The sequence below is a fragment of the Lonchura striata genome, chromosome 1 (genome assembly GCF_050655825.1).
Source record: "Lonchura striata isolate lonStrDom1 chromosome 1, ASM5065582v1, whole genome shotgun sequence".
NCBI classification, from domain to species: domain Eukaryota; kingdom Metazoa; phylum Chordata; class Aves; order Passeriformes; family Estrildidae; genus Lonchura; species Lonchura striata.
The window spans coordinates 92,068,365-92,095,562 of NC_140703.1; the positions used below are offsets into that span (position 1 = coordinate 92,068,365).

The 27,198-nt window shown below is 41.9% G+C and overlaps 1 protein-coding gene across 5 annotated transcripts in view; it reads right to left on the reverse strand.

Annotated features, from left to right (window-relative positions):
• Positions 1-25,341, reverse strand: part of EDAR (ectodysplasin A receptor) — a 78,949-nt gene extending 53,608 nt beyond the window's left edge. For 2 of the 5 annotated variants that reach the window (XM_085583505.1, XM_085583486.1), the window contains exon 1: positions 25,206-25,341. Coding sequence is in view for 2 of the 5 variants with exons in the window: in XM_085583485.1 (XP_085439611.1) it covers positions 16,227-16,256 (30 nt within the window). In the remaining 3 variants the exon portion in view is untranslated. The other 3 variants (XM_085583485.1, XM_085583475.1, XM_085583495.1) reach the window with 2 other exon arrangements.
• Between the last annotated feature and the right edge of the window lie 1,857 nt (positions 25,342-27,198).

Below are 27,198 nucleotides of genomic sequence, written 5' to 3' on the forward strand. Positions count from 1 at the left end.
CTTGCATTGAAATGACATGTTACAGAAAGATGAAGGGAGCCTGTCAAAGCCCATTTGAAAAGTCACTTCTTCTAAACAAGGCTGTCTGCTTTCATCCCTCTTTGCATTATCAACTGAACTGCTGGCACCAGGTATTCAAGGAATTTCAGAGGGAAGCACAGTATTTTCTTGTCACCATGATAGATTTGACAGAGCATTAGGACAATACAGCTAGCATCCTGTCACACAAATTGACATCTTGGGAAAGATGTCTTGGCTCTAAAAACAATACTCAGCTTACTCTAGGACTGGGATATTCAGTGATGGCTAGTGCCTCTTTTACACATGAATCACTTTCATCCTTTAAAGCTGTTCAGAGAACTGGAGGTTGGGATGTTTCTGCTACAGACTACCTGGGTTTGTAATTAAAGTGCCCACCTCCACTCTTGTTTGTTCCCATATACCTGCATCTCAGGGAACAGGTTTTCTCTGCTAGAGACTGAGCTGCTCCCCAGGATGCTGTACATCTCAGAGACAATTAATCATGTTTGCAAAGGCTATTGTTTATGTGGCCTGTGGTTCTGTGCTTAGTGAGCATGGCCATAGATGAGATCCTGGGCTTTACCAAAGGGGCAGGTTTGGCACTGGTGACTGGAGACAAGACAAAGAGAAACACCAGCTGCTGTGCCAAGTGATGTGGGCACCCTTCCTTCAGAGGACTGGCACCCAGCCAGCAGCCTAGCATGGTCTTTGAAGTATGAAGCTGCTGACAGTGCTGTTTAAGATCAGAAAACAGGCATCCTATTTAAACCATGCTTGGTGCTTGAGAAAGAGAATGTTATCAAGCTCAAGTCTTGGGAATGCAGGCCCACAAAGGACCACCCCACTCCCTGCAGTGTGGCCAAGCAGCCAAAGTCCCACTGCTCTTTCTAGATGAAATCTCTGAGCTTTTTCTATGAGGCACAGTCCAGAACCCATTTTTGTTAAACCTAAAACATTACCCCTCCAGTCACATGCTCCAAACACATGCACTCTAAATGGAAATGGAAAGTATTTCCGAGCACAACACAGTGCTGTGTTTTCTACCGTATGGTTAAGAGGCAGTGGCATGCTGCTGTGAAAAGCCATTACATACAATTTTTATATCTTTTCATAAAATCCTTCCACATATTTTGGGATTGAAATTATATGAATAAGACTGAAAAATATGGTCATATTTATTATCTTCCTTATTTTTAATGACTTCTCACCATCCTGCTGCATGCTGTTTCTCAGTAGTGCAGCACAAAGGGTTGGACACATATAAACTTTGGGCTTCTGCACTTAAATGACATCCTGAATGAACTCAAAGGACCCTTGAAACAGCGCCCTGACTTTGAATTTATCCCAGGCAGACATGCACAGTCCTCAGCTCTGATAGTTTTTTCTCTCTTCCACTGCCTTTTCCCAAGACACAGCTTGCAAACCACTCCTAACTCTGTCAAAATCTGCCCATTTTTATTTTCAAGTCAGAAATGTGTGTCCTAGAAAAGACCACTTGCATGACAGCTCAAAGCTTTCAAACTGCATCTGTCTTTCTGTCACTTTGCCCAAGGAAGTGACCCTTCAGAGAGGGCAAAATTGTTTCTCAGTACTTGGAAATCAGAGCTAATTTTTCCCAATCTTTTCCTTACATGTTTATCTTTTAGGGAGAGACTAATTAAGGACAACTTGTGGGAACATTTTTCTAGGCAATTATTAGGATGCATGCAAAGAATTGTACTGCAATTATCTCCCCTTAGAGTGGTCAGGTGCAAATAACAATATTTCAAGTCTCCCAATATGAATAAAGTAGGCCCCTGACTTGCTTCAAGAACTTGTTTTCCTATGTGTAGAGGGAACAACATTAATTTCTCTTTGCTTTTTTGGAGGAGTACTGCATAGCAAAGGGCTTCTTTCTCTGTTCATTTACTATACAGGATCGGGTTTCCTGATTATTTCAAAGAAAATATCCAACCTGGCAGGACCAAGCCTGCCACCCTGCTCAGGCCCTTTACCATGTGCTGTGCAAAGATTCAAACTAGAGACTTTCCCAGATACCACTGACATTACAAGGAGGAAGCAAAAGGTATAACTCTGTCTAAGTAAGTCTTTGATAAGAGGATTAATAAGAGGATTAATTTAAAACTGTACACTTTGCTCTTTTTTTTTTTTTTTTTTTTTTTTTTTGGTAAGGAAACATAAACCAACACTGTAATTGTACTTTGGCCTGTGGGAATAATATCCCAGAAATAACATCTCTACTGAAAGTCTAGTAGCTTAAGATCTCTGTGGGGCTGCTTCTTTCACTGGAAAACCTATAATTATGGCATTGAGAAGTGATCCTGAGGAAGCTTGTATTTTCCCCCCAAGCACCCAACACAGACATGCCAGAGAGTGGGTAGGGAATGCTCTGGAGTTCACCTTCCTTCTCAACACAGGCATCTCAGGGAGACCCTCCCTGGTGCCCCTTGGCCAGGCTCTTCAGCAGGGGCACTCTGTGGGCTCTCAGATGTCTGCCACTGTGGCTCACACTGTGAGCACTAGGATTGCTACAATCTGGGTCCTAAAGCCATGGTGCTGCTATTTGAGCTGCTCTCCCACCTTCTTTTTGCTCTAGGGTGAGCAAAGACAGCAGATTCTGGTTAGGAAGGATGGAAATCCAAGCCAAGCACTCCTTTCCTCAGCCTTTGGAACAAATATGGCTGCTTTGGAGATGGAGATGGAGATGGCTTGGTGGTGCTGCTACAGGTCTAGCAGTCTGTGCCTCCAGGCAGCAAAAACGATTTCCTAGCATGACTGGAGGGCATAAGGGTATGCTTCCAGGGTATTTTACTGGCCACATTGAGGACTGAGCTCAAACTGGATGAAATGGTGCATACAAAGAAGGCCTGGCTGAAGGGGTTTTCCTATGGTTTTGGGAAAGATTTTTGCTCCTCCCCTTAAAATAAACAAGCAGTTTTATCAGGTAAAATACTATAAGCATGTAAACTGTTTCACATAACAAATCCTACATTTGAATTGCTTTGTATGTTCCAAAGCTGTTTCCCAGTATTACTATCTAAAACCCTTTCTGAATTAGAATTGAACTTATAAATTGTTTAACTTAGAAACAGCGTTGGCAGGTTTTGAGTGTGTGTATGTTAAGAAATAACTGGCTGAAAAACTCCTTTCTATGTGTAATCTTTATTAACATTAATGCAAACCCCTTTGCAACAGTGGCCTGGAGAACTCTGGTGATAGACATAGGGCGGAGGAGATTGGTCCTCCTCTTGATACATTTAAGGGCTGAGACCATTGTATGGACAGTCCCCAGGTGTGCCAGACTTCACCCCTCACAGAGCTTCCTCTGAACTACCAGCCATCCTAAGCCTATATTTAGAAAAGACATTGAATTCCTAGTATGAAAGCTCCACACTGACTTCTGATGGTGATTGCCAAGAAGATGGGCTCTCCAAGGCTCAGCAGCACTGGGAACACTCTTTCATGGTGATGCCTGTGTTATTACCTTCTAGCACTGTGTGCAAAGTAAAGCACACAATGTTTTTTAAAAGCACTTCATTACAGCAGATCAATGCCATCACACACTCAAATTTGCTTTTCATGGATTCAGTGTAATGGGCAGAAGTATGATTTCTCTAAAGTACCAAAAATCCATGATTCAGAGCATGAAGGAATGCAAGAGGGATAGTTCTCTGCTGGATTTTAAAATTTTCAACTCCTCACAAGCAATATTGTACATTGATCCTCACCAGCCTACTGCCATTATGGGAAACAAATCCATGACCTGCCTCAGATGTAAATACACTTGAACTCCACTTTGTCATGGGTCTTTAATAAAGAAATGGATCCAGAGAGAAGTCAGGTTTGACCTAAGAAGAGATTCAGTTTTTCTGAAATTCCAGATGATAACACTAAGTTGAAGGTTTGAACAAAGTGCTAGCACAAATCACTAGACACTGCAATAGGCCAGGCTTGAAAAAAGCAGTTTATGTTACTAGACAGGTGCAATTTCTTTATCTAGCAATTTTATATCTTGAAGTATGCCTCATATTACTCATTCAGTAATGTCAAGGCCTGATCTTCTTCCAGGCATCTTTGGAAACATGAGGGTAATTTTCAAAAGGCATAGGAAATTTATAATTTTTAAAAAATAGAGTGATCTTACTTTTTGGACATTCATTCAGTATTATTGGTTCTTATGCTCCAGAAAGCCCTACTTTGATCTTATATTGTAGCCAATTTTTTATGTTCTGTTCTGTGATTTTTGTAGAAGTTTGTTAGGCATTAATTATCAGTTCATACCTGTGATAATAAATTATCTACATAATTTTGAAATTCTACTAAGGTCTTGCAAAGTGTTCATATTGACATTCAAGGTAGGAATCCACTATATGCAGTGGCGAATGTAAAAGCTGTATTTACTTGGATAGGTGGGAACACCCATGAAAGCAAGGAGGAAGAAACGTATGATGTTCTTGGGGAAAAGGAAGTTGTCTAAAGACCAGGCAGTGGATCAGGAACTTTCTGGGTCTGTTAACTAAGCAATTCTTCTCATTGCTAGCCTCAACAGAAGCTCAACACAGCTGCCCTTGTACTATAAACATGGCCAGGGTGGTGGCACCTGAGATGTCCTGTGGACTCTGCCTAAACCCCTGTGTGCCATTTCAAAAGGCAGTGAGCCCCCCAAGGTCCTGTGTCAGACCTGCCAAGCTCACATGGACATCTTACATAGCACAGCTGAAAAGGCAGTAGCCACATGTAGGCAGGCAAATGAATACAGCTCTTCAGAGGATTCTTGTACTCATTTAAAATCACAGGCAGAAAAAAACAACACTAAAAGATCTCATCTTTGAGACCACATAAAAGAAAGATGCAGGGTGATTTTCTGATTTCAGGTTATTATGTTTTTTTTATGTCCCCTGTTTTCTTTCAGGGAAGGAAGACAGATACAAACTTCCAGTGGTTGGTGCCCATGCAATTATTTATTTCTACATGATCTGAGAGTGAAAATACTATTTTTCTACTTCCTTCATACTCTTGCAGGTCACCAGAAAAAAGAATCATGTCATGTGAAAATTGCCATACAGAGTCAAACCAGCTGTGTTTTTACCTATAAACAGAACATGTATGTGTGGGGGCTATATGGTATAATAAGTAAAAGCCATCAAAGGCACTGTTCCTCTGACTTTGAAGCAGGCCTGCATTTTGAGGGCAGGATCAAAAATCTGGGGCCTCACACAGTAGATCTATTGGATGAAAGGGGACAGGCTGAAGAGGTAAAGGAAAAATCCCCAAACACTACATTTTCCTGAACAAATGGAGCCCGTTAAGTGTGAGTACAGTGACTGAAGCTTCCTAGAGCTCTCCAACTCCTCCTGAGCACATCCTTATCAAAACCTTTTCAAGATGATGGCTGTGATTCGTGTACAGGTAGCATGAGGCAGAAAGAAGCTGAGGCACAGAAATGTTGTTGCGCAGACAGCCTCAGCTGTGTACTGACCAAGGCTGCATTTGGGGCTCCCTGATTGAAATCTTCAGGGAGTTCCATGTTCAATCACTTTGTTTTGAACAAAAACTACAGCTTGTTCACACTGTTTCTCACTCCCTTCTTAATTGTTAGAAATTAGTACCCTTGACACGCTCTTAAACCACACTGTTTGGCAACTATTTTACAGTGTAGGCAAACATTTGAGCTTAGTGCTAAATATGCGGCTGCTGTACATACACAAATAAAGACTGTCTCTTTCTCAGAGATCTTACAGTCTGAAAGATAAAAGATGAAAGAGTGCTCGGAAAGATGAGTAACTGGGGGGATTGTGGGAGGGGTTCACCTCAGTTAAAATGTAAAAACCTGGATAACATTCAAAGAATGTACAGATTTTGGTCCTGGAAGGGTGCATTTTTTTATGTATAACAGTTTTGTAATTAAGAAAAATGCTGAAAGTGTTGACATTTTCTTGTGCCTGGTTTTGCTAGGACTGAGGTAGCATGTTGCTGCTAATTCTCCTGACACCCCCAAGCCATCCTGCTACACTCGTCCCCTGCACAAAGCCCAACACTCTTGTTCAAACCACTGGCCCTATCTGGGCTTTGACCTTGAGAGGTGTTAGACTTGGAGACCAGATATCTCTTGTATATGATGGCTAGCTTTACATTGAAATACAAGAAATTTTTAGCCTTTTTTGCTTCCATATAATTAGGAAAGTTATAAGTCACAAAGCAAACAGAAATAAAAGTGATGCAATCAGCATGTGCAATTCTATTACTTAATTTTGCAAGCATTTCTTCAAACCTAACCCATCTATCTTCAGACATCAAGCATGGGTTAAACACAAGGATCCCCAGACACAACGGTACTGAGCTGCTCTCTCCTTGGGAAGGATGGTTGGGTGTAGGCTGCTGGGGCACAGCATCAGGGTGCTCAGCACTGCCCAGAAACCTTGCTCATAGTTGCCTCCAGGTTTCTAGATATGCAGTGTTTTTGCTCCTGGAGATGAAGGGACTTGTCATCAGGTAGCACTTTTCATGGTACAGTTATGGTGCAGTAGATATCCATGGGTTATAACTTCATATATCACCTTTCACATGACCCTTGCATCCGCAATGGAAGAACAAACATTAATTCTTCTTTCATTCTTAATGTGATTTAGTACACATCAGATGGTGCCTTTCTTGGGTTTTGGGATCAAACCAGGATAGCATGTTCCTCAAACAATATTTGACATCAAACTTAACTGCAGATCACAGAGATGACAGAGATCATTTTGCTTTAGCAGTGTCAGAAGAGTTCAGAGAGTTACAGAAATTATGTAGCTGCAGCTTTTTTTTTGTTTTTTCTTAATCTAACAAAGTGCTATCAAGATGCCACGTGCATATGAAACAGGCAATCCCTGGCATAAGGATGTTGTGTGTCTGTTGTAAAGGCAAAGGTTGATGTTGCCTTGCAAATCCAAGTGACACACTTGGAGCCATGACATTTTGATTTCAAGCCAGTGAAAACCAGATTTTCTTTTTGCTAGAGTAGCTGAAAGGTTGGTGAAGTGGGAGGCAGCTAGCGCCAAGGTAGAACTATGCATGTTTCTTGTCATATGTCTTCAAGTGATGCATTCCAGAGTTCTTCATTTAATCATCCAGAGATAAATAAGCTGCTACTTCTTAAAAACTAATTATGTTATAAGCAGCCCAGCTAAAAGATAATCTGTGTTACAGAATTCCTAGTGGCAAAACATCCAGGATTTTTCACATGTAAAATCATGAAACTGTTATGATGCTTTTGAAGTTTTAACACTCTCATGCGTTTTCTTGCAAACTACTATGGAAGCAGTAAACACTCTTGTTTGCATCTGATTCTTCAAGGTGCAATACACTTAACTTCATGGGCTCGGTTTTCACAAGTATGACATAGCTGATAATATTTTTGAACTATGTGTTTTACAATCAATGCAATAATAAAAAAAATCATCTGTGGTTTTAGTATTGATTAGTCTCCTTACCAAAAATTACATTCCCATCTAGAATACTGAAGAGGCTTAACAAAGACACCTTGAAAGGAAAGAAACCCCAACACAATGCCTTTTTCTTTTGCTTCTCTAATTGCTGCAGATGCTGTGCAGTTGCACCTATGAAAAGTTAAATATTACGTCTCTGTAGCATTTTTGATCTTCATTAATTATAGCTCAGAAAACCTTAGAAAAAGCAGCCTGCCTCTTTAATACAAGTAAGATTAATTGCATGGGTGTTCAGAAAATGAGCCACCAGTAGTTAAACAAAAAATGTTTGTCTTTAAGCAGCCCTTGAATGATTTTTTTTTTTTTTGAAACTGTTGCAGGAAGTGAAGAGGCTGCCAAATTACCATGCCCGTGAGCCCCACTCTCATTATCAGCCTAAATGAACGCACACACCCCGTCACTTTCATCCTCTTCCAGGTCCAAGAAAAAGAAAAAAGGAGGCAAAAAAACCCAACCAACCTTCCACACAAAGAGGTGTCTCTGAAGTCTGGAATGCACCCTGGCTGTTTGAAGGCAAGATTTATACCTGACACCCTCCTTTAAGCTCATTGTTGAGACTCGCCTGCGTTCAAATCAACCGCAGACTGGCTGCTGCAGGTACCTCATCTTACAACAACCACATCATCCAAGATAAATGCACCAGGAATTGCTATCACTTTGAGGTGAAAAAAAAACGGGTGTGTGGGGGTGGGGGAAGGGGGGGGCAGAAATGAAACCTCTGATGCAGGTAGTGGGTGGAGGAAAAGACAGACAGGCATGAAGGAGTGTGCAAGGGTGTGACCAGGGAAGAAGGCAGCGACAGCCGCCAGCCTGCGGCATGGGCCGCAAGGATGAAATGGCTCTGGCTGCCTGTGTGGGCACCTGTGTTTTGGCCCAAGCTCTCCTTGCCTTTGGCAGCCAGGCTGTGGGACCAGGCGTTGGGCAGGATCCTTAAGCCACCCCAGTACTGGGGAAGCGGTAACCACTCGGGTGCTTGTGAAGGACTGAAAGGAACTTTTTGACTTGGTGGGAGACAATGAGGACTGTGCCATCAATTCATGTCATTCCCATGTTTTCTGAGGCACGCCTGATTCCTTCATTTTAGGATCCTCTCCCTATGTAATCTGTGGTTATCTACTTAAATTCAGCTTTCTCTAGAGGAAAACCCTTGGCAGTAAGGATTTGATTTTACACTGGATCTGTCTGGTGGGAGGCAAAGCCATAGGGCATTGACATAGGTGAAGTTAACAATAGAAGAGACAGAAGAGAGTGCTCAGGACAGTGTCAGGATGTACAGAGAAACACAGCTGAACCTCCTAGAGCTCAGGCTGCTGAAACTCTAACATTAGCAGGAGTTGGGCTACTTATTGAAGGCTTTGAAGTGATGCAGGCAGAAAATGTCTGTCAAAATGAGAGAATAATACCTGGCAATTGGCAGAGATACTTACTGCCTATATCATACTATTGCTCAAAGGCCCAATAAAAGTTGGGGTGTAAGGATGCAATTTGTGGTGTAGAATCAGCTAAGGAGCACTTTCCAGGGTGAAGAATTACCATGGCATTTGGAATAATGCCCCATTAATCCAGGGCATTAAAAAATGGTTTTGAGGAGATATTCTGAACTTAAACTGATAGAGAAAAGAATGCAGAAAAGATGACAGCATAGGTAGTTAATGCAAAACTTTAAAGTTAGAAAAAACTGTCCTTCTGAAGAATTTCATAATGCCTATCTTGGATCCAGAGATCAGAAAGCAATATGGCATTAGCAAAAAACTAAGGTTCCCACACAGGTTTGACCTGCTGTTGGGCAGGACCCATCAACATATTCTGAATTTAACCCAAGAGAAATCTCTTTATTTAATTTTCTGGTTCTCCTTTGTCAAGCAGTTGAGTCTTAGGGCTTCTTCCAAAACTTCTGGGCTGACAGGGATGTCTGAGATCTTGGAAAAAGGAGCTGGTTTAATCCATTTCAGTTTTAGACCACTTTCTATATTTAGGATTTTAAATTATGTTTCATTAAGAATGCAAATTATGAGCATTTCTAGGACTCCAGGTACTTGCATGTCCCAGCTAGCACATAAGACTCATGCCATTACAAACCTGAATAAGGCAGGTTAAGTTTGCAGCAGAATTAAAATAGGGCAAAAGGGATGGCAGGAAAAGAGCTTGAACAACACATTCAACCTTTGCTGACTTGGATGGGAGGAATAACATCTACACTAGCACCAAACTGACACAACTGCATGTGAAGCTGCAGCATCAATCTCAGCTTGGCCACAGGTATCCTGTTCCATTTTTTGGAATTGAAAAACTTACAATTTATAATTGTTTTTTAGATTTTTTTTTTCCTGTGGGCCATTTTGTAATATTTTTTTTTTCTCTTGGGGGATGATATCTTCTACCTGGTGACAGCAAAAGATTCTCAGAGAAATCAGTTTCATCAACCCATGACCAATGTATTTAGAAATTGAGCATGTCTCCTCTGCAGCAATCATGGGAAATGTTGCAGACACTTACCCTGGAGCCTCCATAATTTGTGACACCAAGCTTCTGAGGAAATAGCATTCAGTATTTCATTCTGACATTTCAGCTCTTGACAGCACTACAGAATGCTGCTTGAACCTAAAGTCAAATGCAATAAACTGTGCACAGCTTTGCCAAAACAAACAAACAAACAAACAAAACCCCCCCAAAAAAACAAAACCAAAAACATGAGCAACGCCAGATCAGATTGCCATCATAGAGAGCTACAGGAGTGGGAAACAGAAATACCTGGCTCTAAGCAGCTGCTTCGCTGCTGTCTGCCTATTAAAAATAATAGAATTTTCAAGAAACAGTTACAGGTACTATCAGGGCCTTCTGGCCTAAACACAGAATCATGAAACCATTTAGGTTAAGAAGAACTTTGAGATCATCGAGTCCAACTCTTAACCCAGCAACCACATAGAATCATTGCATTCTTCCTTCCCAGAAGGATCTTCAGCATCTCCCAAAACAAGTTGCAACAGTGATAAAAGACCACCAGAAGATGCAAATAGGAATATGGATGACAAACTTCTACATTAACTGAGATTGTTCACATAATTGTTTGTGATTAAGTACTTGGCCAGGGTATAATTTTATTTTGTACACAACGTGCATCTGTTGCTGGTGTTGAAGAGCTCCTACTGCAATAAGATGCTAAAAAGGTTCCAGGAAACCTCTGTATACTGGTAACAACTGGAACTTTTAAAATTTCTTCTGAGCCAGTGAAAAATGGGAATACTTATTTGTATGTTATATGTACATATGTGTTATGTGTACATGTGTATGCAGGGCTACATGGCAGATCAGGATAGTTTAGGCTCAAGACAGTTTTTCTGCAGCCTATGAAATTTTGTGTGTACTTTCTCCCTCCTTTGTGTTTCTGATCTAATAATTTTACTGTTCTGAAAATGGAACTTCAAAGTTTGATTCTCATTATGTTATTAAAGAATGAGAGTACCAGCAATGAATTAGACAGCAAATGCCCTGGATTCACCAGCGATTCCTTCTCCACCCCCAGAGAGATGCAATCTTTCTCCCTGTACCCTCCAAGCATTAGCTGGGTTTTTTTGACTACTTTTTAATGCTGTTTGACTCCTCTAGCTGCCATTCTCCACTCCACTCTTGCTCGAGCAGCACCTCAGTGGAAAGCAGCAGGTATCCCTTCCCCCCTGCAAGAATCCTGTGCTGTTTCCACAGCCACTGCTCATGTCCCTGCTGCTCTTCATGCTTTTGGGAGCCCAAACAGGATTTGAGCATCCTTTCCTACAACCCTCATGTTTGCTGCAACCCTGACCCTCTGTTCTATCTGTTCCCTTCATCCACCTGCTCTCCACAGTCATTCAAGTCCTCCATGGAAAGAAGATGCTGGACAGAAATCCCAGGCAACTCACTCTCACCTGCTTGGTGCCTATTGCTACCAGGCACCATGTGTCACCAGCCTCTGCCTGTAAAGGGGTAGTCAATGTCAAGATCATCTTGCAAATTGAAATACAACAGTCATGTTTATGACTTGAGAGGGCTGTCAGAAGAGCCTCCTCCTGCCTCCTGGTACACCTGTTTCTCTCCAAGAGCTGAGGACAGCCTGCCTGATTCAGAGTCCCTTGGAGTCCCCCAGATCCTGGTCTGGGGCAGCTCTTAGAAGATGGCTTAGTCTGACTAAATGTGTTGCTCTGTGTAAGAAGTGGAAAAGTCATGTTTGTAGTGGTAGCAATGTATTCTAAAGCAAAACCCTATAATAGAAAATTATTTATTTCCATAACTATTTGCTTGAAATAAATAAGGGGCTATAGAAATATAATTTCTAGAAGATAAAACTATCAAGTTCACAACAGCAGCTGAAGAACTACATTTCTTTTACAGCTTGTCTGAAGTGTCACCTTGCAGGGACCTGAGGCAATGTTAAAGTGAAGAGCTTTAAAACAGCGAACAACGAAAGTTAATTCTTCTCCAAAAAAGGCAAACAGGAAACTTGTTTAAAGGACAAAGCCTTCAGTGCATAGCAAGTACTTGTGTTCACATGTGTGCTCAGGTTGCTTTCAGAGTCTGTTTTTTTGGCTCTCTTGGCTCGGTCTCCAAAAGACATCTACAAAAACTTGTGTATGTGCACAAGAGCCAAATGTGTACACAGCAGCTCATTCACTTTGACAGCAAGCGACAGTTAATTCAAACCATGCATTACAGAGAGCTCATCCTTTCATGATACATGATGGTACTGATAGATGAGTTATTTTTACATTGAGCTTAATTATATCAAATCTCAGTCTACAAGTGTGCAGCAGAAAGGGTAGCATTTTTCTTTGTTACTAATAAGCTGTGTTTCTTATTTTTATTCTGCACTATTCACATATAATTAAAAGTGACCCAAACTCACATAAATTATATGCCAATTAAAACCTTTTCATCTTTGTTGTCATGGATATACAAATCTGTTAAAAAAAAAAAAAAAAAAAAAAAAACAACCAAAAAAAAACCCAATAAAAACCCAAAACCACACCTTACCTTAAGACCACCCTGTCTCTTAGCACCCCATGATGACGTAAGTTTAAAGCCTTAAGGAAATGATGACTGAGTTTGCCTGTCTGCATGGAATCAGTTCTCTCCATTTTTCTTGCCCAGACTGTTATATATATATATATAAAGCTCCTCACCTAAACCCCTGATGTCCTGTTTATTTCTCACACATGTATTCTTCTTGTAGGAAGAACTCAAAGCTGTATACAGAGAATATAAAATGGTTTTCCCTAATTTATATGCCCAATAAAACAAACTTATCCAAAAGGAAGTAACTTCAATTTTTAAAATATAAAGATCAAATTGTGATGTTCCCACTCCCAAAGCAACATCAGTAGTTGAAGTCAGTCTGCCTTCTAACAGAAAGATATGTTAGCTCAGTCAGCAGTTTCTCAACCAAAACAATTAGTTTACAATACAAATGTCAGTGTTCAGAAAATACTGTAGTTACTGTACAACATTTAAACTTCAAAGCCATTCAAAAGCCCAGAAATACAAACCTAAGATGACCACATTGATACCACCTATTACCCCATCACTGAAGTTTGCCCTGCAACATCTTTCTCCTAAATCTGTGCTGTGTTCTCTGCTTGCACTCCAAATAATTGTTCTTTAACAGATTAAAATGTATTGTTATAACTTTAATAAGGACTAAAGGCCTGATTACAGGGTATGGTTAGCACATTTCAGAGGAGTATATGGTTTCCACAGATCAATTTATTGGTGCAGGTGTATGACACACTTTGAATAAAATGGGACAACATCAAATACTCCCTCTATTTAATTTGGAACAGGGAGCTGAATTTCCAACACCTGCATCTCAAGAGAGTGCCAAAGCCATGGGGTTATTGGATATTTGCAGGAGGGCTACTTTGTGGTTTTGGGTTTTTTTAACTGGGTGTATTTACCCAAATTTTAAGTGGATTCCAAAGCAAATGGTCTTTGTGTGGCCAGAAGCAATTTCCCACACACTTCCACAGCTTAATTGTGCACCCCCAGCCCCTTTCCCCTACAGACCCCAGAGGTTTTATGATGCACTACAGTATGTGACAAGGGTGCCTTGTGAGCCATTGATAATACATGGCAGCAAGGTCTTTGCACATGTCCCAGTGAGAATAGCTTCATCTGGAGCTGGCTATTGGCCACAAGACACTGATCCATCAGAAATCATTCTTCATGCCTGCTAGTGTTCCTGGAGCTATGTGCCTCTTAGCCATCTTTGACTTTAACTAGGCTGGACTAATGTTCAGCATTTTTCTCAGGAAAGTTTCCTACTTCACTGGGGATCAGGCCAGATTCACAACAGGAACAGGGCCACAATAGACTCAGTGCTCCACAGCAGACACGGAAGGTGGCAGCATCCTTGCTACAGCCAGAGTCTGGGAAGAGACACCTCAAATCAGGCATCTTCAAAATGCCTTGGTCCTGATCCTGGCAGGGCTTAGAAACCTGACAAGGTTTTGCCTTTCAGCCTCCAGACTCACCCCAAATTCCAGCCTATGGAACCTTTCCTACCACTGTTTCATATCTATGCACTTAATACCCCCATCATCTACAGGGCAACACAAGGCCAAACACCTCCACCTGCCAGGATCCTCCTTGGAACCTCCTTCCACAAGTTTGGAAATCTTTACTCTAAGTGGCTGGGGGGGCTCTATAGAGAGGGAGCTGTTCAGAGCTCCTGGCCTCAGCATGGCTACACAGGCTCTCTTAGGTTTGTCCAGCTCCCTCCTCTTGCAGATTTTCTGTTTTGCATGAGACAGTTTTTGTCTCTTTTTCGCTCGCTCACATGACTTCCAAACCTAGTAGCTGGGGCACCACCTGGGTCAGAGTTTGGAAACTGGGCTCCAGTTCTTACTCTGAGCTAAATTTAGATATCTTATATTATTACCCAGAGCCTACATCTCCACACACTTTAGCAGGTGTTTATGGACACCCTAGCCACCACGTGGCAGTATTATTTTTCTTTTTCTCTCCAAATTGGCACTTATGCCTAGGAAAATGTAACCATTAAAAAAGCAAAAGGAATCGACAGGCAGACACCTCTTTTGGAATGCACAAGAGCTGGGGCTGGGGACACTGCAGTGAGTAAAACAGCTAAAGTCTCCACAGGCTAAGAAACACACTGCGTCCAGATCTCCCACCTGAACTCCCTGAGCGTGTACCAGTGTGACCATGCTTAGTGGGAGGACCTGACGTGTGGCATGTTGGTCTGTTCAACCAGCAGAGGCCAAGCCAGGTAAAGCATGTCCAGAAGCACACGTCCAGGCATGCAAGGAACTCACTGCACACAAACGTGGGTGTTGAGGTATGTAGGTACCTCTGTGGTGAAGAGGAGGCAAGCAAGATTTCTTAGTATCTACATTTCAGACTTAACATGTGAGGTGACTTGTCTGCTAGGCATCCAAATTCCTCCTTGGGATTAAGTCCTTGAAGATGATCTAACAGAAGGTATCTGCTTCTCACCTCAGAGTGCTGCCTAATCAAAGACTCAGAGAGTGTCTGTTATTCTATGCACTTTTCTCATACGCAGCACTAAGTGTTTTATCTATATATATAACAAAGCATAAAAACTCCAGATGAAAAATGTTGCAGAATTAAGCAGAATTGTTTATGAGTTTGCATGTGCTCTGCAGAAGTTGACATGCCTATGAAGCTAAGCAAAGGTCTGTGTGCACCTCTTGTTAGATTAATCCATCTAGAATTAGTAATGGTAAGGAAAATACCACAGAGAGCAGCTTCTGCATGTATTTCTGGGGAACCTGAACTGTTAGTAATGTCTCTGCACTTGGCTTTGCAAGGGGAAAAGCAAATGTTTTTCACTTATTTTGATTAAACTCATACAGTTTCAGCAGCTTGTGGGCAATTGCACCTTTTCTTTAAGTTTTAGTCCATCTCTGACATAGGCACAGGAAGCAGCATATAAAAGTATATCAACATTTTGTTAAAATAAATGGCAAAAACACCAACAACATCAGGACTGAGAGAGCATCTCAAGTCTTCCCACTCAAATCTTTATGCCAAACTGTTTGAAAAGGCACAAACAGAAAGTTCTGAAGAAACAAAACAAATCCAGACATCATGCTTTCCTCTCATTTTCTTTCCTTCTGTGTTTTAGAATTCCAGAAGAAAAGGCAAGCATACAGAGGAAAAAAAAGTTCTACTTTAGCTGCTAAACACATGTATCATTCCACTGCTTTTGTCTTATTTTTGTCACATATATTTTAAGAAATAATTTTATGATGCTTCTCTTCTTATGAGCACCTCTAAAATTCTCCAGGGAGGCTTGCATAATTAGCAAGATCTTACTGAATTGTTAAGCCATAGCACTTTGGTAAAGGCATTAAAATAATGCCAAGGCTGTGCTGTGGGTGTTGAGCTCAACTACAGTGTTTTGTTGAAAGCAAGCACTCCCTTCCAAAGCAGCCAGTGGCTCTACCAGCTGTGAGCCCATCTCTTTGCAGTCACAGACTCTTGCAGTGATGCCATACAAAGCCTTTCGAGCCGCTACAAACCACAACAAGTTCAAAACCTGACTCATGTCTAGAACTTCGACTCATTCTCTGTTGCTGGCTTAGTCACTGCCAGCAGCCCTGCATGCATCTGCTAATCCTGCGGTATCCTCAGCACCGTTCCCTCCTGTGGGAAAGCCCTGGTTAGTCAGACTCGCAGCAAGACAGGGTATTGTTAGATTTCTCTTACCATTGTGCTGCTTTGTTCTTGCATTCTCATCTTAATGACGGTGCGAGCTGTTGGCCGTCCACACTTTCTTTCTGCCTATGTAAATTCAGTGTTTGATGCAGAAGAGGCGGAGACAATTTCTAAGTCAAGGGGCAGGTGTGAGTGAAAGGAGCAACCCAACAGCCAAACTATTTGAAAAAGAAACCTTTAATGTCTCATCAGCTCAGCACTAAAAAAAAAAGCCTTCATAACTTGCCTCGGAAACTGGAAAAACAGGGTGTCTAGCTATAATTTAAGACATTAATAACAACAAGATATTGCAGTTCCCTGACACATTTTGACTTTTGCACGGTGAAATGCTATCTTAAAACTAGGTCTGATTATAAAAATGTGAAACACACAGTCAGTGACAAAGAAATTACAGACAGGTTTAGCCCAAGCTAAACTTTAGAACACACCTGAAAAACACACCCTTTCTTAAGTGGACATTCTGACAAGGATATTTGCATTGTAACAACTTTACAGGACTGACCATGGTCTTCAGAGGTATTTAGTGCAGCCTCAGGATGTGACACTCCAATTAACAAAATAAGTTTCAGCAAGAAGTATTTTTTACCTGCAAGCAATGAATATACACTTTTTCAGTCTGGAAGTCTCCTTTCCAGCGCAGAAAACACAGTAAAGCAAGAACAAACACATCCTGTCATATGGGAATGGAGGACAGTACAAGCTGTCTAAATCTCCACAATTTTTATTTCCTTGGTCTAGAAAAGGCTCTCAGGCCTGGACTTAAAGCTTAAGAACACGAGTAGTTTACTTGCCTTGTGTGGGACAATGTGAATATTTGAAGTTGTGTGTGTGCTTCTAAGCTCCATCATTGTAAGCTGCGATTTACAGAAAACAGGCATATAAAGTTTCCTCACCACAAGCATCTTTACAGTCATTATGGAAATCTCAACAAGAAACCAAAAGTCAAATTTCATATTGGATTTATTCCTTCTGCTGAAATAATCATTTTTTTCCATGGCTGACTCGTCTAGAAATTTTTTATGAAGTTAGTAGCAAATGCAAGCATCCTGCTCTTTGCCCCTTCAAAGCTATCACATAAAGATAACAGTGTTTTCTTTTAATCTTTTTTTCATTACTGAATATTATGCTTATAACAATCCTGCTTTGCTACAGATGGTTTCCTGTTGTTTCTGCCAAATGTGAAATAGCTATAAAACTTGAAAAGGTTCTGATGCTGTCACTGCATGAAAAATTACATCTACAAGGGAAAATTAAATACGAGCCTTAGCCTTTAATTTCTTTAATCTTACCTAGTAAGTGAACTTTTTTACTCCCACCCCCAACTCAAAGCTTCCGATAACATGACCTGAAGGGAAAAACACAGCTATGTATTTTTGTCAGGTATAAAGCCTTCATTAACAAAAACAAAAAAAAGAGGAAGGGGAAGTAGATAATTCTCATGTCCAGACCAACCAAACAGCCACCATCTCCAGCTGACAAGAGCAGTGCCTTTGGCTCAGTTTCATAAAATACATAAAGTCATTTCTGTTAGAAGACAGTGAAGTTCCTGTTTTCAGTGCTATAATAAGGAAATCTGTCACCTTAGCAGATAAATTGCTAGAAAATGGTTTATGCAATCCCAAGGGGACAGAGCTTTTCCTCCTTGCATGGGCAAACCTCAGTGAACTCAGTGACAGCTTTACTTGAACACAAGAAGAGTATTTAGAAACACTTCAAAGAAAAAATAAATTTTATACATATGCTGAAGTAAACTTGTGATTCTCTGATGCTCTCTGTAGGCATAGTTCAGTGTTAAATGGGTGAAGGGCTAGGAAAAAGTTATTTTACCAGCAAAGTAACTTACTATGGCACGAAAGTACCTTACAAGTGAAGCATCAATGAACAAGTGAGCTTCGGAGCTCTGAAATTTCTGTCAGTAATTGACTGGCACCACATCAACAGACTCATTTTCTAGTAAAAAAAGTCAGGGAGCATTTAACCACAGTCTTCTACCAACCAGGTAAGACTATGCTCACTGCCATAGATCTGACTCTACAGGTACTGGGGGCAGAGGCAAAGAGAGTAAATATGAGAAATTGCTCTGTCATTTTGACTGCATTTGTCTGCTGCTGTACACAGAAGGTCTGATATCTTAGAGCTCTGCAGCACGAGAAGCAAGTGTTCTGTATTACACTGGAGATTTGGCAAGCACACATTTCTGCAGGAAAAAAGACAGTTCACTGTAATCTCACCCTACCAAGATATTAGACCTCACTTTCCAGCTGCTCAGATCCCTACTATTCATTCAAGGGTTTGGATCTGATACTCATTTGCTACAAGATGAGTTTCTCTCTTGGTTGGAGAGAGAAGTTGGTAAAGTTTTAGGTTTTCTTAACCTGTGTTGCCTTTCCCTGCTGTGGAGGCTGCAATTTAAAAGTGGAGGTAGAGGTGACATTGTGGGCAGGAGTGATTGGAAAATATGTACACTCATCAAGCTGCAAGCAGATGTCTCATCTACATGTGGACGTGCCTCTCCCATGTGCTGTACTCCCAAGGGCACCACTCACTGCCTCCTCAAAGTTGCTCCTGGTGTTTCCCCATGCATAGATACTTGCCGCAGAGATACCCATTTGTTTGTTTAGTCTGACTTCCACCTAAGCTAAATTAGAAACAGCCTTATGCAAGCCCTGAGAGATCTGCACTATACTGGGCACACTCCTGTAGTTCAGCCCAGCTGTGGCTCCTGGTTCCTTGTGAAGATATGCAGGTCTGGGAGAGCAGGGGTGCAAGGCACCTGTAAGTCTGATGTGCTAGACCTGCTGCATTCTCTGCATGGTGCAGACCCTGCATGGTGCCTAATTTTGATCACTGACTGATCAATTGGGTCAGGAAAGCATTCACACGCAAGCGCCCTTTATTTCTTTTTTCAGTGTAGCCTGTGTACATGGGAATCTTGGAAGAAAATCAGAAATTGACAAGCAGGTTGGATATCTGCTGACATGACTGGAGAGTCTGCTGTTGGCTTTATTGGAAAGTATATCCAGTCCCTTTATATCAATATTATCAGGTTGGGCTTTCTGGTTGTTTTTTTTTTATTTATTATCAATTATATAATTTGGTCACCAGCTGAATTATTTGCACCTTTCACATCCAGTTAAATACCACAAAGGGTTAGTACTGGATTTTTCTCACAACTGGTTAGAAACCATGATAAAAAACATAACTCTACCACATCAGAGATGTTCTTCATATACCATACAATATTTGCATCTAGGTTTCCTTGTTGCTAGCTGGTGCCATCTGTTATCTGTTTTGGTCTGCTTATAAGAACTAGCAATTTTTGAAAATTGAGAGCAAGACAAGAACAATGGCTTTTTCATTCGCATTTTACGTCCCAAAGAAACCAACTGAATCTACATATGCACAGAAAATATACCCCTCCAACTGGCAATATATTAGCACATACTTTTTCTGTATGGAAAATTTAAAGAGACAAGATTCATCACAGGGAAGTATTTGAATTTAATGAAATAAATCTGTGCCCCACAATGCCTGGATACTCAGTTTTACTTTTGTCTCTCTTGGAGGGTGTTGACACTCAGACTTGGTGATGGAATAAATGGTGACAGCTGAGATGGTTACTGCCCTCAGCTGTGTACTCTGTCCCTCTCTTGGAAATTATTACCCTCCTGCAGCTGGCTAAACTGGATGCTTTGTGAAACCAGCTTCAGGCTGCCAGACTTTACGCCAGCCTCGGCTTACGTGGATCCGCCAGCCCATAAACTCCCGTGGCTTGGAGGTGAGCCCACAAGCCATTGAGCCATGCCTGCTGTGCAGGTGGTAAACACTGAGAAAGAAAGGGGATGGACAGTTGAAGGTGCTGCTGCTTTGCTTGGCAGCCCACACATCATTCTTTCCTATGTTTGTAAATACAAACGTGTCTAACTCGGGGGACACATTGTCACAACTACCCACTGAGAGAAGAAATGGCAAAATCTTGAGTGAGAAAAAGAGAACTTGTCCCCAGCCTTTCCCGTTTTTTTGTGAACTCCAATAGGAAGAGAAATGTTAGTTTAGAATGGTAATTTCAAGTTTTGCTTCATTATAAGAGGTAAATTGAAATCCTTCATGTTTGAGGATGTTGTCTGTTCCATAGCTCCTAACTAGACCGGGCTATAAACCAGCACCAGGTATTTTAACAGACTCTGCCTATATTAACCGTTGATACCATCTGTTCCTCATATTTTTGCAGTCCCAGTGTTTCTCTTCCAAGAAGTGTGATATTGATGTACAGGGTCTTTAAGTCTTCTTTTCAGTGACAAAAGCCAAGTTCTAGAAAGCCTCAATTTATCAGCTATTACTGTACAGATCTTTTTCCATCCCTGATCCTTCTCCCCAGAAGAATAGAGTTCCAAATGAAAAATGGAGCATGTCCTAGGAATGCATCCTTCTAGCCTGGATAATTACAAATATCTAATCCTGAACGAATAAAATGGTTCTTGCTTCACATGAAATGCAATATTATGACACTCAATCTGCAAATAATTGTATGCTGCTTAACTGGCACTTCAGTAATTTTTGCTTGCGATATATCCAAAGGAAGAGATGGATGCACTGTCAGAATTAAAGCTCTCTCATTATTTGTCCATATGTTTCTGCTTTGGTCCCCAGTCTGTTACATTGCTGTACAGAGGATAAAGCCTAGTCTTCATATACATATGGAGGTAGGGAAAAGGATGAATCTTTCCTGGGTTCCTTCTTGCCAAAGAGCTAGTTTGGACTTGGATGCAGCTAAGTTTTGCAGCACCATGTCCTTCCTGGCTGCAAAGCCCAAAGAACCAGAGGCTCATTAACATGACCTTCAGGGGATGTGCATCCATCAGTGCTTACACAGCGGAGACAAAGACAGCAAGAAACTGTAAGTTATGGATCTTTCTATGCCAGGCTCCAGTAGGGAGCAAGTATCTCACTGAAGATTGGTTGAGAAGAGCTGGATGCTCAAGGGTAGTAACTAGATTGATCTTAGACTTGAAAATCAAAAGGGTCTCAGGTCCATCAACATTCAGGATGCTGCAAGTATAATCAAACTAAGTTTTCTGAACTCTTTTGCTTTTTCTTCCCAATTCACCCATAGCTATTTACTGTATCAAAGTAACATTTTCAAAACACAGTATACCATGCACATTTTATTAGCAGAGCAGGACTCTGGATAGTCAGGTCATTAACACCCTCCTAGCTTCCTATGCACAACAAGTGAAGCAAGGATCAGGTGAGGTATCACCAACTGTTGGAGAGGCTCTCTGTGGGACAGGGAATGGGACAACATCAGCCTCCTCAAAAAGCCTTTCTGCTATAAAACTAACATAGCTCTGGGAGTCCCTTGTGCTATATAAACTCTTACCAGCCATCTACTCCCAAAAAGCAAACAGGAAGAATTTAAGGCACCAAATGAAAAAAAAAAAAAAATCTCAGCTCTGCAGAATAGAGTCTGAAAAAGAATGCCAGAAATTATATGAAATCCACCAGGGACTTAGCTATTGATTTTGCACTGCAGATGGTCAGACATTATGGCAATGTGGCACTGTAAAACCTGTTGCTAGATTCATGGTGGGTGATTCAGTTCAAGCATTGTGGCTTAACTTCACAGAATGACACTTCTGACATTTCAAAACTAGCACTTGCTTGCGTCAGATTCAGGAGGATGTGGCCCTGACTCCATCTCCACAGAGATTTGAAAATCCACTGGCAAAGCTTTAACTTCTTCATAAGACAATAGCAGATAATGCTTTTAAAGTAGTTTTTGTTTATCTTTTATTTTTTTGTTTCAAATGGACTCCTTCTGAATTTGAAAATAATGTCCTCTCTACTTTTGTTCTGATTTCCCCAGTGGAAAGAAACTGAAAAAGCTGATCTATGTCAAGTCAGAGAAATGTGTGCAAAGTTAATATAGTTCAGGAAAAAGTGTTTGATCACTGAATGTTGCCAAAGAGCCAGAAAGAGCTGGGCACACCACCCTTGTGGAAGTTTTGCCATTGACTGCATCAGCCCAGAATTTTACCCGTTTGTAATAAAATTGGATGAGTGATAAATCAAACAAAGGAACAGCAAGTTACTTGGCCTCCAAATAATATTTGAATTTTCTAGTCTTCGCTGTATGAAGGTTCTTGGTTTTCTGGGACAAGTATAGTTGAACACGTGGTCCATAAAGTGACCGTTGGCAGAAATCAGTTACACTTTGCCAAGGTGGACAGTCTTAGTCTTACACATCACAATTCTGTCCTTGTTCAGTAATAATCTAATTCTTTACAGGGACTTACCTTCTTGGAATATACATGGCAAGAAAGTTTCTCTGTTTTCGCAAATAGCTCCCTGACCTATTGACACACCAGCCAGAACATTTTTACATGTTAGGGAAGCAGGGTTTTCTGCAACAAAAGCTGCTGCTACAGGACCTGTTGAGTAAAAAGGGGTACCTGTTGCCTTCTATTGCATCATAAAATATATACTGGGTTTTGAGGGCCGGGAGGGCACCAGAAGGCAGTAAAGGCCTGGTTTCAGAATAATCAGACGGAGAAATTAGATACATTTTTCAGGAGTGAATGGAAAGGCTGCTCTACACTCAGCTTCACACCAATGACTCATGTAGGGTGGGGCCATGCTGGCACCTCTCTGGTTATTCTGCTATAGGCAGTAGTTCACATTGCAATTTATCTACCTTTTAGCTGAAAAGAGAAATAGCATAGATATGATCTGAGACCCAGTTCCATCCTAGCATGGTTAAAGGAAACAACACTTGTTGATGATATTAGAGGGGAATTCCTCCATTGATGACAACATGAGAAAAACATTATCTTAATATTAATCTAATCTTCAAAAGCTTATGCTGCTATTTCTTGAAAACTGAGACTTGGATCTAGCACAGCTATATGGGTTCAGTTAGAAACTTTAGACTCTGTTAAAATATTTCAGTCCTCCAAGAAATGCCACCTTAACCCGTAAAGTTGAAATGTTCCACATAAAGTAATTTTCAGAAGAGTTCTTAACAACACTATGGTAAAATTGCATTCAGTTCAACATTTTCGGTGAGATGATTTCCATGGCACACCATTCAGTATGATGCCTTGAAAATTACCATCTCACCATCCTATGTGAAAAATTAAAACATCACATGTTTTTCATTTAGCTGCAATAGAGAAAAATCAGTCTATTTATGCCAGTGGTTTTCTGCAAAAGCTATCTATGTACTCAAAAAATTAAAAAAAAAGCCTGTTGGCTTTTTCTGGGCACATCCTCATCTGAGCTCTTTCTTGTGGTCAGACTACAAACAAACAAAACATAGCTAGGCTCTGCCCTACCAACCAAAAGAAATGGGCTAAGGTCTGGTAAAAGTTTCACCATTGTCAATGATCTTCAGTGAAAATGTGATCACTGACCACATTATCAGTGATCTTCAGGAGGTTACCTGAAGGTGGAATTGTTCCCACTGGGTGGTATGGAGCCAACTTGCTGCTGTTGAATGTATTTCCTTTATTTGAGAGTTCTTGTCTTTTATAATTTATCAATTAATTTCTTATTAGTATTGGTCTTCAATAGAGGATACCCAAACTTTCTTTCTTTTCACATTGTACAACTTAGGCATTTCTGAGAGAGAAGAACAAAGAACTGAATAATCCTGATAACAGTCATTGGGTTTGACCCTGCTTTGCAAAGTCACATTAATTTCCTTTTAAAATTTGTGATCTCCCACAATTTTTCCCATAGAGCTGCCAGAGATTTCTGCCACTTGCCCAAAACATTTCAAGACCTATAATTCGAAACTGCAGCACACAACATCAACGCCCACCTCTGCTGTAGAGGAAGGGCAGTATGGCCATTGGCCTTGTCTACTCAAATGAACTGCAGCCAAAAGTGTGAAAGATTTCCTTGTAGTTTGAGGCATGTAGAGAGGTTTGGGGTGGTACCCCAAGGAGGTGGTGGTCACTACACTCCTTGGCATTGTTGTGCTATTGATGAGGATCTCACCCCATGGGCAACAGATCCTAAGTGCCATCCATTGCCCTTTCATATCATATCTAAAGCTTCACTGGCTGTAAAAATGAAAACACCTTTTCTCCTTGGCACACCAGTGTCTAGCTGCACTTTTTCTAATACACAGTAGCAGTGCAGTATATAGCTGTAGCAGCAGCAGCTAAAACCACCCAGGCTCAGTACAAATTGCAATCTTTCATAGTTGTGTAAGGTTCACAGAGGCCACTTCACCACTGGAGCAGGTTCTGCAGTCCCAGCTGAGCTCTGCTCCCCCAAGCATAGCTGGGCATTTCAAAGCTATTTGGCACCACGCTACATAGTCCTTTGCTTGGAGCAGGTGTGCAACACCACTCTGCCCAAGTACTTCTCAGTTTGGGCAGTAGTCCACTTTCCTCTCTGGACCTTAGCCTCAGTACCCTTACACAGAGAGATTGTGGAAGCAGAGAGAATAAAAATCAGAATGCTATGAACATGTATTCACATGTGTATTAAAAAATAAATGCAAATTAGTTTTCAATGTTAACAAAACTCAAAAGAGCAGTTCCACAATCCTTTGGAGAAATTTATACTTCTATTGAAATAAAAAACCAACTGGATCCTCTAGAGTTTAGAAACCAGTCAGAACATCAGTACTTCTAATAATAAAAAAAAGTCCACCACACATTCTGTGCAAAGAAAAGAACTTCTTACCAAAGGTACTACCAGGAGCTGCAGCTACTTTCTAGGATTCGCAGAGTAAAAGCAGTTCTTTATTGCTGTTCTAGCAGCAGAGAAACTCACTGGAAGGTAGACCTCTTTCAAACGAAGCCTAAACCCCAGACAATTTCCAGCCACAGCCCTCAATGACATCCCCGTGACAGAGCAGATCCCGTCCCAGAAGCACGCTGGCTCTGGGGAGAGGCAGCCGACGAACTCGACGCGAGCCTACCTTGCACAGACGGGTTCACAGAGACGGGAGCTTACCTTGCACAGACGGGCTCACTGCCTCCGAAGCCCGGAGAAGGGCTGATCCGGCGGGCACAGAGAGCGGGATGCCCGCAGCTGCTCCGGGGGCACAGAGAGCGGGATGCCCGCAGCTGCTCCGGGGGCACAGAGAGCGGGATGCCCGCAGCTGATGCCCGCAGCTGCCCCGGCGGGCACAGAGAGAGGGATGCCCGCAGTTGCTCCGGGGGCACAGAGAGCGGGATGCCCGCAGCTGCTCCGGGGGCACAGAGAGCGGGATGCCCGCAGCTGCTCCGGGGACACAGAGAGCGGGATGCCCGCAGCTGATGCCCGCAGCTGCCCTGGCGGGCACAGAGGGATGCCCGCAGCTGCTCCGGGGGCACAAAGAGCGCGATGCCCGCAGCTGCTCCGGCGGGCACAGGGCGCAGGGTCCCGCTCGCTCGGGCTCTCACAGGTGCCAGTGCGCGTCTCCTCCGCTCGCAGAGTTTGTCATGAATGTCCCCAGCTGGGTCCCAGTGAGCCCGAACACCTCGGAGCCCGCAGCCCACGGCCCCGCGGTCCGCTCGAACTTCTGCCTGCCTCGCCCTCCGCTGGGAAGTTCGGCAGAGCCGCGGCGCCGAGCGGGCTCCGCTCTCTGCGAAAACTCGCCTGCCCCACCTAGAGGAGTCCCGCAGGATGAGGAGGAGTCCCGCGCCCATGCCTGCCACCGCCGAGCTCGCGTTTGGCTGCTGAACTGAAGGTTTTATTTGGTTTGGCTGAGAGACGGGGAGCCAGAGCCTGGGGTGCAGGGGAATGCTGCTGGGGAGCGCCTGGGAGCAGAAGTGAGGGGGGAAGTTTGATGGCTGAACTGGTTCAATTTAGTGAATGTTGCTATGGCAAAATCAAAATGTCCTGCAGAAAAATCTGATTTTCAGATAATTTGGGGTGCCTCCTCTGAAGCCTGCCCCAGTTTCCTATTTTTCAATAGCAGTTTTGGAGACTCCCTGGGCTTCCACAGGACTCTTACCAGGAAGGGATAGCATGGGAGACATCAGGAATCACTGGCTCCCCAGAAACAGAACAGCTCCCTACTGCTTCTAGAAAATTCTAAAGAATAACCTAAATGTTTTACAAATTGAAAATGTCATAGGTACCTTTCTGAACTATTGATTCTTTTCTTCCCAAGCAAAATGGAAATGTTCTTATACAGTTGTGCTTTCTAAAGGTTGCAAATTCTGGTTGTCAGCTAGCTTCTTGCAAGGGAATTGCCAGTATTTCTGTAGTGTTCCTTAAAATCAGAAAATGTGAAATAACCTACTCAGCATTATTTATCACTGAAATGAAAATAAATGGAACTAAAAACACACAGCCCACCTGCAAGTGGCTTGAGACCAGTTAGAGCACTTAATTTAGACGTCATAAAGGAGAAACATATCAACACTACACCTCCTTTTTTGAGCATCCATTATGTAGTATGAAAAACTGACAGTGCTTGATCAGTGGAAAATATTTTTCAACTGAGATCTTTCAGCCTTGTTGTATACAAGATTCTTAAGTGTGTATTGGTGTGTTCTTGTCATTGGCAGCTGACCTTACAGTCAACATCCCATTGGGCAAAGGCATGCATTTAAAGCAGGGATGCTTTGGTTCCTATTGAACATCTACCAAACTCGATCATATGAATCAACATTAAAATATAATTGGCCATTTTTTCATTTTATTAAGAAATATATTCAATACAATGGTTCCAGTTGTCAAAAGCTGGACTACACAGCAAATCTCTTCCTTCTTACCTGCAGAGAAGAAAAGATTACAGCTAGTATTACTACAACAGACAAAACATGGCTAAGCCTGTCTGACCTTCCAGGAATCATTTCTCTTAGCAGCAGGTGAATTGTTCCTGAACCTAGTTTTTTTCTGAAACAAAGATATAAGAGAGACAAGGATAAAGGTGGTAGTACCAGGGCAGGTTCACCTGAAATGATGGAATAAACCAGGAAAGAGGTTGCTTCCTTAGGCCCACAGGGTGTATCCA